The 17,294-nt window shown below is 47.8% G+C and overlaps 1 protein-coding gene across 11 annotated transcripts in view; it reads right to left on the reverse strand.

The window, feature by feature from the left end:
- The window catches only part of MED12L (mediator complex subunit 12L), a 327,766-nt gene that overhangs the window by 289,766 nt on the left and 20,706 nt on the right, over positions 1-17,294 (reverse strand). For all 11 annotated transcript variants that reach the window (XM_058550842.1, XM_058550826.1, XM_058550786.1 and 8 more), the window contains exon 3: positions 297-401. In XM_058550842.1, the coding sequence (XP_058406825.1) occupies positions 297-401 (105 nt within the window). The remainder of the gene's footprint in view (positions 1-296; positions 402-17,294) is intronic.

The following is a 17,294-nucleotide window of genomic DNA, read 5'->3' on the forward strand; positions in this document are numbered from 1 at the left end:
GCAGATGTTAGCTCAGGGCCAATCTTCCTTACAAAAAATAAAATAAAATAGCAGTCCTGAAAGCCCAAAAAACCTACAACAGAATGAGGGACAGTGGAGCAGGACTGCACTGGATTAAAACAGACCAAGAGACACGGCATGATGGGGTCCTGGGGCAGGACAGCATACAGGATATTTGGGGGAATTCTGAACAGGGACTGCAGTTTAAATAGCACTAATTTGCCAACATCAACTATCAAGGCTGTGACATACACAAACTTGTTCAGAAGCTTTAGGAAACAGACAATTAGCATTACCTTTGATGGGTTAATTACAATATTTCTGGCTGAGCCGTGTTCATCTCCAGTAAAGGCTGGCTGATTGTTGAACCCTTGCTTTACATTCACAGCAGTAAGTTCATCCTGTTCAAGAAAAGTATTGATTAATCAGAAGGATGTAAAGGCCCCAACTTAACCCAGCATACCGCAGCCTGAGTAATGACTAACTTTGCTACACTCCGTAAAAGAGAACTGTTGAACGCACACCAAAGAAAGAAGAGACTGGAGTTTAAAAAGCAATATATAGGGGCCAGCCCAATTGCACAGTGGTTAGGTTCATGTGCTCCGCTTCAGCAGCCCAGAGTTCGTGAGTTCAGATCCTGGGAGCAGACATACACACTGCTCATCAACCCATGCTGTGGCGGCATTCCACATACAAAATAGAAGAAGATGGGCACAGATGATAGCTCAGGGACAATCTTCCTCAAGCAAAAAAAAAAGGAAGATTGGCAACACATGTTATCTTAGGGCCAATCTTCCTCACCAAAAAAAAAAAAAAGCTACATTTAAATGTGTAGAAAAAGAGAAAGCAAATGTAGCAAGATGTTAACAACTGTTGCCTCTAGGTGTAGGGTATACGGCTGTTCATTATACTATTTTTTTTAACTTTTCTGTAAGTCTGAAAATTGTTAACTAATAACTTGGGAAAAGAAAAAATGAGCAAAAGTTCCCCATCTTCCCCAGAAACATAAACTTACAGAATTTTTAAAGTAGAATTGTTTCTAGATGGCCCATAGTTGGACTCTCCCTTCTCCGCCAGACCCTGTGCGCATTCCTATTTTATGTTCAAGAAAACCAGGTCAGGGGCCAGCCCGGTGGCGCAGTGGTTAAGTGCGCGCACTCCACTTCAGCGGCCCGGGGTTCACATATTGGGATCCTGGGCGCGCACCGATGCACCCCTTGTCAAGCCATGCTGTGGCAGCGTCCCATATAAAGTAGAGGAAGACTGGCACGGATGTTAGCCCAGGGCCAACCTTCCTCAGCAAAAATAGGAGGATTGGCATCGGATGTTAGCTCAGGGCTGATCTTCCTCAGCAAAAAAAAAGAAAACCAGCTCACTCACCTTACCCAAGACCCACAGCGAGTTAGACAGAATCAAGGCACAGATCCTAGGCACACACAGCACCATCACCTCAACCAGAGTCAAGTGTAGAGCTCACTTCACCTTCACCAGTTCTGAGGGAGACGGAGGCATGTATCTTCATGCCCATTTACAGATGGGAAGAGTGAGGATCACTGAGCTAGTGCAGTAACTGGACAAAGCCAGCCCTGAAATACCGTCCTCTCAATCCTAGACTAGGAAGAGATATTTCCATGACACTGTGCCACCAAAGTACAAATGCCATATGAAAATGTCTAAAAATACAAAGCCACAACTCATCCTCTCCTTAAAAAGATCTCCTCCTGGAGAGATACAGGACAACTTTCTTACCAAGGTCACACCACATCAAAAATAGCCCAAGGCTTTAAAAAAAGGAAAAAAGATCATGCCCTGCCCAGATCATTGAGTTACAGAAGTAAATTGGAGTTCCCAAAATACAGACTTGAGAATACAAGGGAAAGGTCTGAGTAAATAAAGCGACCTTCTGCTCCCCTCACTCCAAGCCAAGACATGGTCTTAGTGACACTGGGATAATGGGAGCCACAGCACAAGAACTGATCATACACTGATTCTTCGTAAGGAATTGCTGCAAGAACAAAATGAAAAAAATCAACTGATCGGAATCACCGCTTTGATCAGGCAGGAAGCCTTAGGACAAAGTAGTTCATAACACAGGAGCACATGAAGGTCACCCCAGCTGAGGACCCAGGCTTTCTGGAGACGTGCCTGTAGCTTCACCTAATCAAGTGTGTTCCACCCAATACCTGGGTGAGCCACTGTCTTGGCGGGCTTTCAAAAGACCGCGCTACAGGAACATGAGCTCTCTGGGAATCCAGTCCCCTCCAGGCACGGAAGGGCACTGGAAGGGCACTGAAGTCGTGACCTGCACAGACAAGGAGCTGCACACACACATCAGCAGACAGCTCAAGCTGCTCCCATATTTTCAAATTAATAATCTGAAAATCTAGGGCAAAACTACAGAATGCATGTTCACGTCAGAAAGGTGTCAGTCAACTCAAATAAAGCGAGCGTGCGAACCGAATTTCCGTAGTTTTGGAGTCTAAGAGAGAAGGGGGACAAACGAGATCATGAGGAGAATGGGACGATAACTCTGAATTTTTATCTTTGATTCACCATCAGAGTATTACAAGAAGCATTAATTGGGTAACAGCATATGTTTTTACTAAAAATACCTTCTGGCTTAATCAAGAGGAAATGTGTGAGGCTATCAGCACCAGCCAGTTCCATTTAGCGCCGCTTCACTTTCTGTTCTAAACTAACCCCGGCTCCCTGAGCTGCTTGTTGTATCTGACTGCTAACCACTGGGCCAGACAGACATGCCACACACACACACACACACACACACACTCTCTCTCTCTCTCTCTCTCTCTCTTTCTCCCTCCCTCCCTCCCTCTCTCTCTCTCTCTCTCTCTCTCTCTCCGCCCCCCTCTCTCTCTCACAATCCCCAGGAGGAAAAGAACACGGAACCATGGTTAAATGTCTGTCAACCACATCAGATTTTCCTCAAACTAGGATCCACACAGGTACCTTTGGAAGCCTTGAGTTCTGAGAACTTTTTAATCTTGTATTCTAAGTTGCAGGAACACACATCCAGAATCCGACCACTTCTCACACCACCAGCGCCCTCTCAGAGTCAGGACCACCATCATCTCATGCTTGGACACTGCAACGGCTCCTATCTGGCCTCCTCCTTGCTCCTACCCTTGCCCGCTGAAGGCCATTTTCAATACAGCAGCCACCACAGTGAGCTTTCTAAAACTGAGATGAGATCATGTCACTCCTGCTCAAAACCAGCATTAACTCCCCAACTCAGAGTCTAAGCAAAGGCCCCAGGATGTCCTACAGGTCCATATATATATAATGGAATACCACTCAGCCACAAAAAAAGATGAAATCTTGCCATTTGCGGCAACATGGATGGACCTTGAGGGTACTGTGATAAGGGAAATAAGTCAGACAGAGAAAGACAATTACTGTATGACTTCACTCATATATGTAAGATAAACAAACACACACATAGACAAGGGGAACAGATCAGTGGTTACCAGAGCGGAAGGGGGTTGGGGGAAGGCGGAAGGGGTGAAGGGGCACACGTGTACCATGATGGAAACCAGACTTTTGGTGGTGAACACGACGCAGTCTATATAAAAATCGAAATATAAGGATGTACATCTGACATGTGTATAATGTTATAAGCCAAAGTAACATCAACAAAACAAAAAAAAAAGCGACATAGCCCCTCCCCCAATCATGAGCTGTATCTTCAATTCCCAGGTGACGTGTGGGCTCCATGAACTTGGAGCAGCGCCCCCAGGAGTAACGGCCGTGTTGGTTCCTATACCCAGAATCACCACAACGCAGTAACTACGAGACGCAGACATCAGGTGTGCTATGTTGCTGTATCAAATTATCAGAACAGCAGGACATCAATTTTCTGAAATTCATGAAAACTCTTGGTAAAGTTTCAAACTAATAAAATAAAATCTTCTCCAAATATGTTAAAATGCAATGGTTATATTCCTCAGACACTCAGTGTATATTAAACATATATTAAGATCATGCAAAAAAAAATATTTTGAGATCATATGTAAACAGATTCCCACCTGAAACAAAAGAGGAAAAAACAGATTTTGAAGGTCCAGTGGCACATGGGACAGGCCAGTGGGATGCAGGACAATTCTTCATTGAGCCCAACTGCCCACACTGAGGACATCTAGCGCCCCTAGCCCGGTCCACTACACCACAGTAGCACCCCAGTCATCACAACAACCAACGCCTGCCCCCCAGATTTCCACATCACCCCCACAGAGAGGGGCTGCTTCCACCTGACAGAGCCTGAATCGGAGGCCCCAGTTCAAGAAACGCTGGGCTTCACACCACGACGCGACAGTCAGAGCCTGCTCCTGCTGCACACCACGACAACGGGCTGCCCACCGCCACCTTACTACAGGCCGTGCTACAGCTCCCAGCTCTGGCTACAGGCGGAGGCAACACGGACACCAGTGTAAGCAAGGGCCCCGGAAATGCGCACAAGGGGGTGAAAGCCCAGGTAAGAGCCCAGGGTCTGCCATCAGACTGTCTGAGTGGGACGCTCCAGCTCCATTTCAGAGTGACTCTAAGCAAGCTCTGGAACTGTTCCTGTGCCTCAGTTTCCTCAAGCGTAACACAGGGATAGTAATAGTTTCTACTACTTCTATCTCCATATCCCACTTGAGGAAATAAAGCCGAGAGGTTAATGAGCCTGCCCAAGGTCACAGAGTGGTAAAGCACTCCCAAGAATCCATGATCCTAACCATCACACTGTAGGAAAAGGGCCAGCAATTAGCACTACTGCTGTTGTTCGTGTCACATTTCTGGTTCAGGAAAGTGATAACCTGAAGCTCCAGTAAGCACTCAAAACACAAAAAGTCCACTTCAGAGATTAAAAAGACCCTGGCCTGAAGCAGTGGTCCTTCAACTTTTGCACATATCAGCATCCTCCCGCAGGGTCTGTTAAAGCACAGCTTTCTGGGCCCCACCCCCAGAGTCTCCAATCTGGCAGGTCTAGGGAGGTGGCTGAGAATCTGAATGTCCAACAACTTCCCTGATGCTGACCTAGGGACCACACTTGGAGAACCACTGACAGAAGATTTGGAGTTTGTGGCTTTCTAGGAAAACAAGGGCTTCCACACCCAGCATCAGTCCTGCACTCAGCACCTGGAGGAACAGGATGTCCCATTTCAGCTCAGCAGAAGGAGAACCGAAAAGAAGTCTGGTCAGAGTTCTCCGCCACATCCCCTCCCCCACCACAAAGGCACAGATACAGACAGACAGACAGACACGCACAGAGATCCAGGAAGGAAACAACTGCATCAAGCTTTCTCTCTCCCGTCTTTAACTCCTCACAGACCCGCAATGAATAAAACACCAGGGCCACGAGCGCTCCATCACATCCGAAAGCAACAGAGCCCAACAGAAGCTTGGAGGTCCCTTCTGTTTGAAGTTTACTGATACTAAACTTCAGGTCAGCTTCCTAGAGAAACTACAAGAGAGCGTCACAACCAAACACGCGCCCTGAGGGTCTGCTCCCTCAAGTCTCTGAAAAGGGTCAAAGTCAACGCCAAGAATCCAACAAGGAGTTAGGAGTGCGAGTCACACTCCAGAGTGTTCGCTATCGCCACTTGGACGTGTTTCTCAAACTCCAGTCCCTCGCCAGCAGACCCCTTGTAAGGGAAAAGCATTCTCTCTGACTGGAGGACATGTTTAGACCCCAATTTGGGAAAATGGACTGGACGTGGAGATTAACGGCTTTAGGCAGACCAAGAGACTCAGAACGAGAAGCAACGTGTGTTACATGGACTCAAAGAGCAAACTTTGAGGACACCACTCTGAAAGCCTTTGCCAAATCTAATCAGGCAAAAATAGAAGGGAGACAGCCCAGACTTTGAAACAGCAGGCCTCTGAAATCCCGAAGCCAGAATCCGTACAGGACATGAACAGCTTCCTCTTGCACCAGCCTTGAACCTCTTCAAAGACTTTTCTCAATAAAAGAGGATAATCATCGAAATTCCTACAATGGTCCTTACAGAGATTTAAAGTCCCTCCGCCACACCCAGTCAAGGATTCTCATAATAAACAGAACCATCAGCTGCGACTCTGCCTATCTGCAAAGGTGAGACAACTAAACCCCAAAGACTTGGGCTAACCCAACCATTTATCAGTCTTATTAACAGGCCTGTGCTCTGGGCACTAGGTCAGCAATGCCAAACATTTTCCAATAAAAGGACTCCTTATTAAAGGGTGAAAATTTTCTCATCGTGCAAGGTGGGAATAAAATTAATAACTGTGGTGAGGCGACCACGAATTCAGAGAGTTTAAATGTATTTGTTTATCATTAACATCATGGAAGGCAATACATGACACAACACGTGCCTGAGACCCAACATTTCCTGAGCCACAAGGCGACGCTGGCTGAGAACGTGAATTCACAGCTCTCCCCAGCGGCCCGGGCAGCGCGCCCCAGAGCAGGCTGTGTGTGGACTTCAACAGGTTTAAAACAGAATTGGTCCCAAAGGAACCTCAACATGGAGAAAGGAGGACTCACAGCCCTTGTTCCTGGTGTTCACTAAAATAACAAGCCTTAAAGCAATTTTAGGGAGACAGGTACCCAGAGACAAACTGAAACAAAAGCCTAGAAACTGGCCCATGTTCACTTGCAAAGCCAGTGTTCTCTCTGCACTTTCCTACTCTACACGGGTACAAACATCAGACCTTCCAAACTTTGGGTGAACTCCAAATGCATCCATAAATCTCACGCATGTACTTTGAACTTCAGAGAATGATCTTATTTTTTGGATCACTTTCACAGCAATCTTTTAATTTCAATAAAACGTTTCATCAGGAAAGGGAAAACACTTTGAAGTTAGTTTGAAAATTGGTTAAGCTTCTTCTCAAGAATAAAAATTGTGCTAAACTGACATTTTTTTATGACCATCTCAAAAGCAGGTAACAAATGCACACAAACACATACACAGGTGCACGCACACACGCGTGCACACCCACTCTTAACGCCCTCCAGACTCTCAGCGAATGCACAGAACACGGACGGAGACGCCTGACTTCCTCCATCAGTCACCTACTTGCGCCTAAGAAACTAACTCAGTGTTGATCAATGCACTGGAGAGAAATGTCCACCAATGGATGATAATGCCACAGAGGTAGAAAGAGGTCCCTCTATGCAATCGTCAGACAGGCTGTGTCAGCTAGGGTCTTATCCAAAACAAAAAGAATTTTTAAAAACAGCTTTGTAACTATTTTTCCTAGCCTTGTCCAGCATCTAGCACAACACTCTACAGACCCTCAAAAACATCTGTGGCCATCTCTCCCCCTAACTCTGGCCCCCAGAATCAAAACACCACCCCCTAGGACGAGACTCCATGCCTTGAACACTCAAGCCTTGCTTCCATTCTAAGCGTTAGAATCACACGGATCTGAGCATGACGCAGGGACCTTCCTGTGATGTCGACAAGGGAACCGACTCTCTGGACCTCACTGCTTCGTTCTGAGGAGAAATAAGATAAAACGCACAAAGAGTTTGGCACGCTGCCTGCCCATGTTAAGGGCTCTATAAATGGTGGCTACTGCTATAAAAAATTAGAGCTATTTTTTATTTTTATATTTAACTCTCATTTAATCTACTTGACTATTATTTCCCTCCCACATACACTGTCTTCTCAGCCTGCAAGCCTGGCGTAATGCCATTCCCATCCCCTGGAGTACATTATCGTGAAATCTTTTGCCTTCCTCAAACCACAACTCAGGGCTCCCCTTCAGTCAGTCAGCAAATAACTAAGTATACAGCACCATGCTAAGTACTGAGGATTCCATAGTGAGCACATTGCAAGTGTGGTCAATGCCCCAGAGAAGCCCCACCTGCTCAGAGCGCACATAATGGGGCCACATCCTAGTCGGAGAAGTCAGACAATTCCCTGGAGAAGTGGCCTCTGAGCTGAGCCCTGACTCACAAGCAGGAGTTAACTAAGAGGAGGACCCCTACAATGGCCAGGTGGACACTCCGTATGAAGTGATACAATATTAACCCCTAGAAGACTGAGACAAGTTAGGGATGTATATGGTAATTCCTAGAGCAATCACTGAAAAAAAAACCCAATGTAGAGAGGTAGAACTAAACTATCAACAGGTAAATTAAAATTACGACAGAAGTCTAATAATCCAAAAGAAAGCAGGAAAGGACACAGTCAAAACAAACAGGAAAATGGCATACCTAAATCCAACCATATCAATAATCACGTTAAATGCTAATGAAATGTGATGGACTAAGACTTCAGTTAAAAGACGGGGACTGTCAGAATGGATAAAGAAGCAAAACCCAACCACATGCTGCACTCTAAGTATAAAGCCAGGTAAGCTGACAGCAAACGGAGGGAAAAAGATATACACAATCACGGGCCGCTCAACGATGGCGCTACATTCTGAAAAAGATGTCAGTAGGAGATTTCTTCATTGTGCAAACATGATAGAGTGCACTTACGCAAATCTAGACAGTACAGCCTACTCCACACCTAGGCTATATGGTACCAATCTTATGGGACCACCATCGTATATGTGGTCAGTCACTGACCGAAACATGGTTATGAGGCACATGACTGCACCATGCAAACAATGAATGTAAGAGAGCTGGAGTGGCTATGCTAACACTCGATAAAGTAGACTTCAAGATAAACAGCATTATCAGAGATAAAGAGGGGCACATCATAATGATAAAAGGGTCAATTCACCAGGAAAGCATAACAGTCACAGGCACGAGTGTGCCTAACAAGTTAAGAGGAGAGACAGGAAAAGTATATATATAAAGGCTGTAGGGTTGGGAAAATGAAAAAATGCTGTCATAGCAGGAACAGAAGGGACACAGGTGTGAGACAAGACTGAGCTGCGAGTGGGGACAGACTACACTGGGAATGTGGACCAAATGAAGAACTTCTGTCTTTATGTAAGAACAGTAAATGGTTTTATGCAAAAGAGTGGCATCATCCAACTTGAATAGGTCTGTAGTGTGGACAACTGACTGGAGTAGGGCCAGACTAAATGGGAGGCTGGGGCAAGGGGACTGGGACCAGTTAGCATGCTGTCCTAAGAGTCGGAACGTCAGATGATGGTAGCGAGGACCTAGATGGTGGTGACAGAGGTAGAGAGAAGGGGAAATATGGAGGGATACTTAGGAAAGCTACACAACATGGCTTTTGTTGACATGTTGGATGGAATGATAAAGAGTGAGGTTGTCAAGGACGTCTCCCAGATTTCTGGGATGGTAATATCTCTTAGGGTACAGCAGTGTTGGGGGTTTTCTGGAGGGAAGAAGAGCAGACCATAAGTTCAGTTTTAAAAGTAAGTCTGAGGTAGCACATAAATAAGACAAAATGTTTCTTACAGGCACTTAGATAGAGAAGTCTAGAGTGCAGAGAAGTCTAGGCCAGAGTGGTCAAGTGGGGGGCTGTCTGCAGGCAGGTAGTTACTGAAGCTGGGGTGGCTGAGATCACCTAGGGAGAGGACAGAGAGAGAAGAGACAGGGCCTAGGGCAGACCCAGCGGAACATCCTATCTGACTGAACGCCAGGTAGAGGAGGAAAATCCCTCAGAGGAGACAGACGGCATGGCTGGAGAGGAGAGCAGGAAACCAGGAGTGCTCTACTCAGAAGCCCAGGGAAGACACTGCTCACCAAGGGAGCAACCGACAGGGGCAAGTGCTGCTGGGAATGTGGCTGTCACTTGTGACCCGAGGGAGAGGTGTCTCAATGGAGTGACGAGGGCAGAAGCCAGACGGGAAGCAGCAGAGGAAGTGGTGGGAGGCGAAGGAGACAGCGAGCACACAGGATGCTTTTTAGGAAAGTTTGGAGGAGGAGGAGAGAAGTGGGAAAACTGGTCACGGAGTAGAGGGAGATCTAAGATGTGAGAGCCTGGGGCATGTTTTAGTGGAACCAGAAAGAATCCAGCGAAGGCAGCAGTTGAAGATAACAGGAGAAAAGGGAGATGGTTGATAGCCTCAAGTTCCTGAGAAAACAGGAGGGGACCCAGGACCCAGAAGACCAGGTCCAGTACCAGACCAACCCAGGACATGGAGGAGTCTACAGATGGGCCCTGTAGGCACACTGCTACAGGCTGAATTGTGTGCCCCCAAAAAGGTATGTCCAAGTCCTAACCCCTGCACCTGCGCATGTGACATTATTAGGAAACGGGGTCTCTACAGATATAATCAAGTTAAGATGAGGTCCTACCGAATCAGGGTGGGTCCTAATCCAATATGGCTGGTGGCCTTGTAAAAGACAAGACAGGGAAGACGGAGCCAGTGGTTGGAGTTATGCTGCCAAAGGCTAACGAACACCTGGGGCTACCAGAAGGCGGAGGAGGTGAGGAAGGATCCTCTCCTAGAGGCTTCCAGGTCTGGCCCCACCTTGAGGTCAGACTTTTAGCCTCCAGAACTGTGAGAGAATCAATTCCCATTGTTTTAAGCCATCCAGTTTGTGATATTTTGTTTCAAAAGCCCCAGGAAACTAAAGTATACACATTGGGAGGGGAGCTCTGCTCTATCCCTCACAGCAAGACCACCCTCTAAAATCAAGACACAGGCCATGTGGCAGCAGCAAGAGGACCACCAGCTGCAGAGTCTACACAGGCTGAGGGCTCTGTGTAAGTGGACACCCGGGCCCCTGCACCCCAGCAATGAGGTGATTTCTGTTGGGATCTTTTCTAATTAACATGTCACTTCATGGCTGTTTGAGAAGTTTAAAAGAAGGGGAGGGTTCCCCATTGCAGGCAAAATACTTATAAGAGAAGGCACTGCCACCAAGCTGCCAAGGGAAGGGGCCAGACTGACTTGGGGTGGGGGGGCAAGACTCACCTAAAAGGCAACCTAGCACTTCCCCCTCTCCCACCAACATCTCTACCACCAGGGCCACATTTGCATCAAAGCCACATCTGAAACTCAGCTCTTTACATCCACCCTCATCCACGCTGCTATTAATATTCACCCCCATCCAAACCACACCTGCAGGCCATCAATCATTACCGGTAGGGACCCAGACGAAACCAAAAGGATGTGAGCTCAACACAAAACAGCAAGTCCCACCTTCACACCTGTCCCGGCAAGCAGGCTAAAAGAGGAGAGGAAAATTGTGGTAATACACCAACACTCGCCGACCAGCTGTGAAGCAGCACGCTCACACCTATCCTCCTAGGAGCCAGGTGGCCGAGGCAGGATGGGTCCCCATTTACAGGGTAAGAAAATGAGGCTGAGAGATGGGCAGACATGCAATGGGTAAGTGGCCACATGAGAATTAGGCCCCCAGTAGGTCCAATTTCATCTCCAAGATAACTACCGTAAACAATAAGTGAAAATCCTGAGTGAGGCACTCAGCACGGGAACTGGCACACACTAAGGACTTTACAAATGGAATCCTCATTGCCACTGTAATTATGATCCTCCCTATGGCCAGCACACAGGCCCAAATCATGCACCTGACCAGGTACTCAGTAACCCTGCAGTGAACTGGATGGAATGTCCACACTGGAGTCTGTGTTGAACACAAGCGGCTCTCAGAGGTGCCGATTCCCCAGAGGCTCCCTCGTCCTACCCAGGGTGACCTACGGAGACAGGCAGTCCCTCCGGCCCATTTTAAAGTGGGAGTGCCTTTGATTCAAATTATAGCTAAACACACTTGGCATTTATTCCACTATTATCTAAATAATTGTACCCCATTAATTCATATTCAAATCACATTCAAATGTACATCACCCTCCCTCCGATATCAAACACCTGGATGTGGCTCTCAGGAAAACTGCTGGAGATTTGCATAATGACAGAGCAGGAAAGTCTACCCCGCCCAGAACTGGATTCTAGGTAGCCCAACGCTCAGGTAAGCCGCAGTCCCGTGCAATTCGGCCCTGCGACCACAGCTCCTGTAAACTCTTCCCATAAGTCACACTTTCCCGGAGTCAGTACTGAATCTGCCCACCCTGTGCTCGGTGACCCGAGGGCAGAGACAACCAACCCAAGTCATGGCTTCTGTCCTCCGAAATTAACTGTCCAGGGAGCTGACTCACTTACCTGTCTTCTGTGTACCCTTCTGCCTGCCACGCCTGGTCAGGTCCCTGACACCGTGCCTGCCACACGTCTGTCATGTAATTCCCACCAGATGAATTGCAAATTTGTAAAAAAGCAAAACTTGCCGGGTGACAAGGATAAAATGGGTGCAGGAAGAAACAAGCGAAAATGCAGAACACCCTTCTTCCTGCCCAGGAGAAAGGGAACAGAGACTGGGAATTTCTTCACATTGTCGGTGGTGATTTTGTTCGTTTGTTTTAGGTCAATTGCTGGGAAACAAAGAGGCAAAACCCACAATTTTGGGCCAAGAAAGAGTCTACCTCCAAAAATGTCGCCTGAAAGTGAACCTCTGTTAACACCTCTCGGCCTCCACTCCTGATTTTCCAGAGGCTTGTTCATTCCCACCTCTTCCACGGAGCCTGGCCAACCTTCCCAGCAATGCTGGCGATTAACCACCACAAACCCGCCCACAGGGGGTGAGTAACAGGCATGCGGGCAAGATTTAAAGGGCAGGACCAGTGTAGAAACCACAGCTGGAGGGCCCTTTCAGTCAGGAGACTTCAAGTGAACCAGCGGAAGCCAGTGAGAAGTCAGAAGGAGGAGGGGAGGGGGTCCGAATATTCATTTCACTTCAGCAATGGAGTAATTCTCGGTACCTGTCCTACACTAAAGACCGAGCACAAAAATGTGTCACTTTGAGGTCCTCAAACAGCAGGACCTACCACCTTAGCTGAGCGGCGTCCGAGAAAGCTGAGCATTCTCCACACTGCTCTCTCCATCTCCTTGGACCAATTTGTCACAGCTGCCAATTCCTCTTCTCCAGATCTGTTTAAAGCCCTGATCAGCCAGGCTCTTTCTACTTCATGCTTTGGTTACTCCAGCCGCCTCCCTCACAGCCTCCCTGACTCCACTCTCCCCCACTGGACTGAGGGGCGTGAGCTAGTGAGATATATCTGACAGCAGGACCACTTGAGCTCACTGCCACCGCCACCACCACCACCACCGCCACCGCCACCCCCCACCCTGCCGGACTCCGGGCCTGATCTGGGGGCACCGCCCTCTCCCCCCACGCCTCGCTCATCCTACCTCCAGCTTTTGCTTATGAAAAGGGCGCAGCCTGCCTCTCACACCTATGTCCTCCAGGGAAACCTCCAAGGATTCCAACCCTCTCTTGTCCAAACTCAGGCAGCATTTTCAGCCTCACTATATAGAGAGCAGAATGGCTACAGCACGGGTTCAGAAGTCCAGCGCCACATCTATCCTTATGCAGCTAAATGACCTTGGGCAAGCTAAGTAACCCCCTCCCCCGTGCCTCACTTTCTTCACCTGCAAAAAGGAGACAGTAGTACCCACCTCAGAGGTGTTTGTGAGGCTGGCATAAAACCAAACAGTACAGCACTCAGAATAACCGACACAAGCACCACTGGTTATCATGATGTAATATGGCACCTCATACACTGTACTGAATGTATACATTGTTCCTCAATTTTAAAATAAACAAATGGAAAGAATACATTAGTCATTTCATTCATGGTGTTATGTGTCTGTGAACCAGATGTGACTCTAGCCAGAGGGGGGTCCTCAACAGAGAATGTGTGGAAACTGAGAGCGAGTGCTGGGCGCCTGGTACACCTGGACGCAGCCACTGTATTCAGGTAGCAGCTCATTCTCTAGCAATTCATGTTATCATTATTTATATCAGTCTGCAACAGATTGAAAATTAATTTTAAAAAAAACTGGTCCTTCAGCACGGATATTTTGAGAAGCTCTGTTCTGGGGGGAAAAAGCAGGCTTCTATTTCTCTCCACACCCCACATCCCTGAGCACAGTGGGAGGCATACGTCAAGTACCCACTAAATAAAATATAACTTCAGAAACACTTTGATTATTTAACCATGACTTAAAAGCAGATCTCATGTGAGTAGTCAAAATGGAAATAGTCTCCAATTCATAAAGAATCATTTTTTTTTTCATGAAGGAGCTGACATTTAGTCCAAAATTGACCAAAGAGTAAAAACAGCTGTAACCCCAAAAATATTTTCCATACTGTCTGCTAACATAGCACTGTGTAGAGCTTTAAGAAAAAAAACGAAGCTACGTCACTATTCACCTTCCTCATAGAGCTCAGGAGGAAGGTAAATTAGTGAGCGCTGCCTTGGACATAGTTTTGATAGAGCCTCTTCCATACCTTTATGTAACCAGCATCTTAGCAAAAATTCCAATGACACTTCAGATAAAATACATTTTTATTAGTTCTTCACTGGTGCCAATGCCTTAAATGGTCCTAGTCTCAACAACCTTATTAGATTAATCCGTGAATGAAATGGCTGGAAAAGGACAGCGGCAAATTCTACCAAATTTTAATTTACAACAAGGTGGCACGTGCACAGCTGAGCCGTGGCACACTCGGTGTGGGCTGAAGGCTGAATTTATTCTTGCTGGGAAAAATCTCTGTGCACGCAAACTGGCTCTGGAAATGCCTGCAGCAAATTCAAGGTAAACAGGCCCCCCAAAAATTCTGCCTCCCTCCCGTTCTCAGAGGTGGCGACCCTAACACACAGCACATAAGGCACCCCTCCCCTCTGCCCTCCGTCGCCTGGCCCCAGGACTGAGGCAGCCTTGCTCCCGCACCCAGCAGACGCCCCTTCTCTCGCCAGCGGCTTTCACCTCCTCCTCTCTCTCCGCTGTCCCCCAAATCTGCAGACACGTTCAAGTTACAGATTCAATGTACTCTTGCTTTACTGAACTACCTGCGATTCCTCCCAAGATCCTGTGCATCTCCCACCTCTGCACCCTTGTTCATACCCTCTGCCCAGAAGGCCTTGTCCCTGGAAAACACCCACCTTCCTGAAGACCCTTCTAATCCCTGCAGAGAACTGGCCCACCCTCATTTGTTCCCACCACCCCACTGAGCCTTTTAATGACTGGCACTCTGCCATGGGACTGTCATCCCTCCACTCAAAGCTCCTCAAGGGTAGGAACCGTGTCCCATACCTCCTGGCACCCTGTGCCCTGCACAGGGCTTCTAAACACCGTTGGCCAGTAATGACTGCCCGGTTACCAGATCCAGTAAAGAAACATTTATTTAATTCTGACCATATGCCAGACCCTCTCCTTGCCTCTGGGTATCAGTGGGGCATAAAAGGGACATGGTCCCTGCGTCGGGGAACTTACATTGCTTGGGGGATGGAGACGATAATAAAGAAATTAAGCACAAACTGTGTGGAGTGCTGAAGAGCCAACACCCACTTTGTGGTGATGAAGACAGGAAGGCAACCAGGCAGCAGGCAGCACGTGCAAAGGCCCCGCAGAGAGGAACCGCCAGCCTGAGAGGAGCCAACGGACATGGAGCCTCACCCCATGTCAGCTCTCCCTCTGGGCCACTCATCGCCCCACATCCATCTCCCTAACTACTGCCCTCTTCAGAGGTCCCGCTGGCAGGGCCCAGGAAGTCCAGCCCTGGAAAGTTCCATCCTCAGAGTCCAGCAGCTCCTCCACCTCTTCACACACGCTCAACAGGTAATCACAGCCGCGACTTCAGTGACCAGTGAACACATCACACCCGTCTAGATTTCTACGACTACTCTACATTTCAACCCAGATTCCCCAGGAGCGTCTAGAACTGAAAACACTCAGAAATCAACTCAATCTCTCCACCCCCCAACCTTCCCCACCCCTGGAAAACAATTAAACAAGTTCTTTGCTCCCCGTTGCATGTAGTTTTGGGGCCACCGCCAATGTAGCTACCCAGCTGTGTAAGTCAGCGGCTCTCCACGTCCAAGAGCTCCATGGTTCCCAAGAACTTTCAAACTATGCATCTGTGTGAGGCCATATTTTCGTCACATCCTTCAACCAAAACACCCTACTGTAACAGACTGAATGTATTACCAGACATCAGAATCCAGACAGTAAAGGGATTTGCGAAAATGTACAATGCCACTCTTTTCACTCATTTTTTTGTTTGTTTGGAAAGTTATTGTTCTTAAAAAATATTTTTAACATGAAACTGGTTTATTATTTTTAAATTAATTAATATATATTTCTAAAATCTCTCAGTTTTGATTTCTAATACAGTAAATATTGATATAGCCTACATAAACAAAAGCTCTATGGCATCCTCAATAATGTTTAAGATTGTAAAGAGGTCCTAAGATCAGAAAGTTCAGGAACCACTGGCCTAAGCTAAAAACGTTGGTATATTCCTGTACTTGTCCCTCTCTTACCTCATACATCCACTTTGTCAATTCTGCCATCCAAACAACTTTCTCTTAAATCCTCTCCCTCTCTTTCTTCCCAAGCCCCATAGGCCAATAAACGGACCCCAGAAAGATATCCACACCAAATCCTGGAACCAGTGAATGTTACCTTTTTTGGAAAAAGAGTTCTTGCAGATGTAATCAAGCTAAAGATCTTGAGAGGAGACCATCCTGAATTATCCAGGTGGACCTTAAATCCAGTAACAAGAGTCCTTATCAGGCACTCCCAGAGAAGAACTGACACACAGAGGCCGTGTGAAGATGGGGGCAGAAATGAGACTGATGTGGCCACAAAGAAGCCAAGGAACACCTGGAGCCACCAGAGGCTGGAAGAGGAAGGAAGGCTCCTCCCCTGAGCCTCCAGAGGGGGTGCGAGCCTCCCAGCACCCCCTCAGACCTCTGCCTTCAGAGCTGTGAGAGAATCAAGTCCGCAGCCGGTTTGCGGTCCCTTGTTATGGCAGCCACAGGAAACTAACACGCCCGGGCCCGGGCCTGGAATGTCAGTGACCACCTAGCTGTCTAGCTTTTTGCCTCAGCGTGACCCTCAGGGCCACTGTTCCCTCGAACTGCAAACCTTAGTTGTTTGAAATCTCATTCCCGTAACACCCTGGAGTGGCACCTCACCGCCTCCACGGCAGTATCTATGGCCTCCACACAGCTTACAAAGGCCCCCACAGCCTGATCCCACTCCCACACCCCTCCTTCCTTCTGGCCTATGACCCTCCACACACGCTGCTCCTTTCCCGGGAATTCATTTCCTTCCACGTCCTCAGCCCGGTCCACTCCCACACATCCCCCAAGTCCCAGATTCAAAAGTCTTCTCCTTGGGCCCCGCCCGGGGGCATAGTGTTCAAGTTCACGCACTCCGCTTCAGCCCGGGGTTCGGATCCCGGGGGTGGACTTACGCACTGCTCATCAAGCCATGCTGTGGCAGGCGCCCCACATATAAAGTAGAGGAAGATGGGCATGGATGTTAGCCCGGGGCCAGTCTTCCTCAACAAA

This window comes from Diceros bicornis, chromosome 2 (assembly GCF_020826845.1).
Source record: "Diceros bicornis minor isolate mBicDic1 chromosome 2, mDicBic1.mat.cur, whole genome shotgun sequence".
Taxonomy (NCBI): Eukaryota; Metazoa; Chordata; class Mammalia; order Perissodactyla; family Rhinocerotidae; genus Diceros; species Diceros bicornis.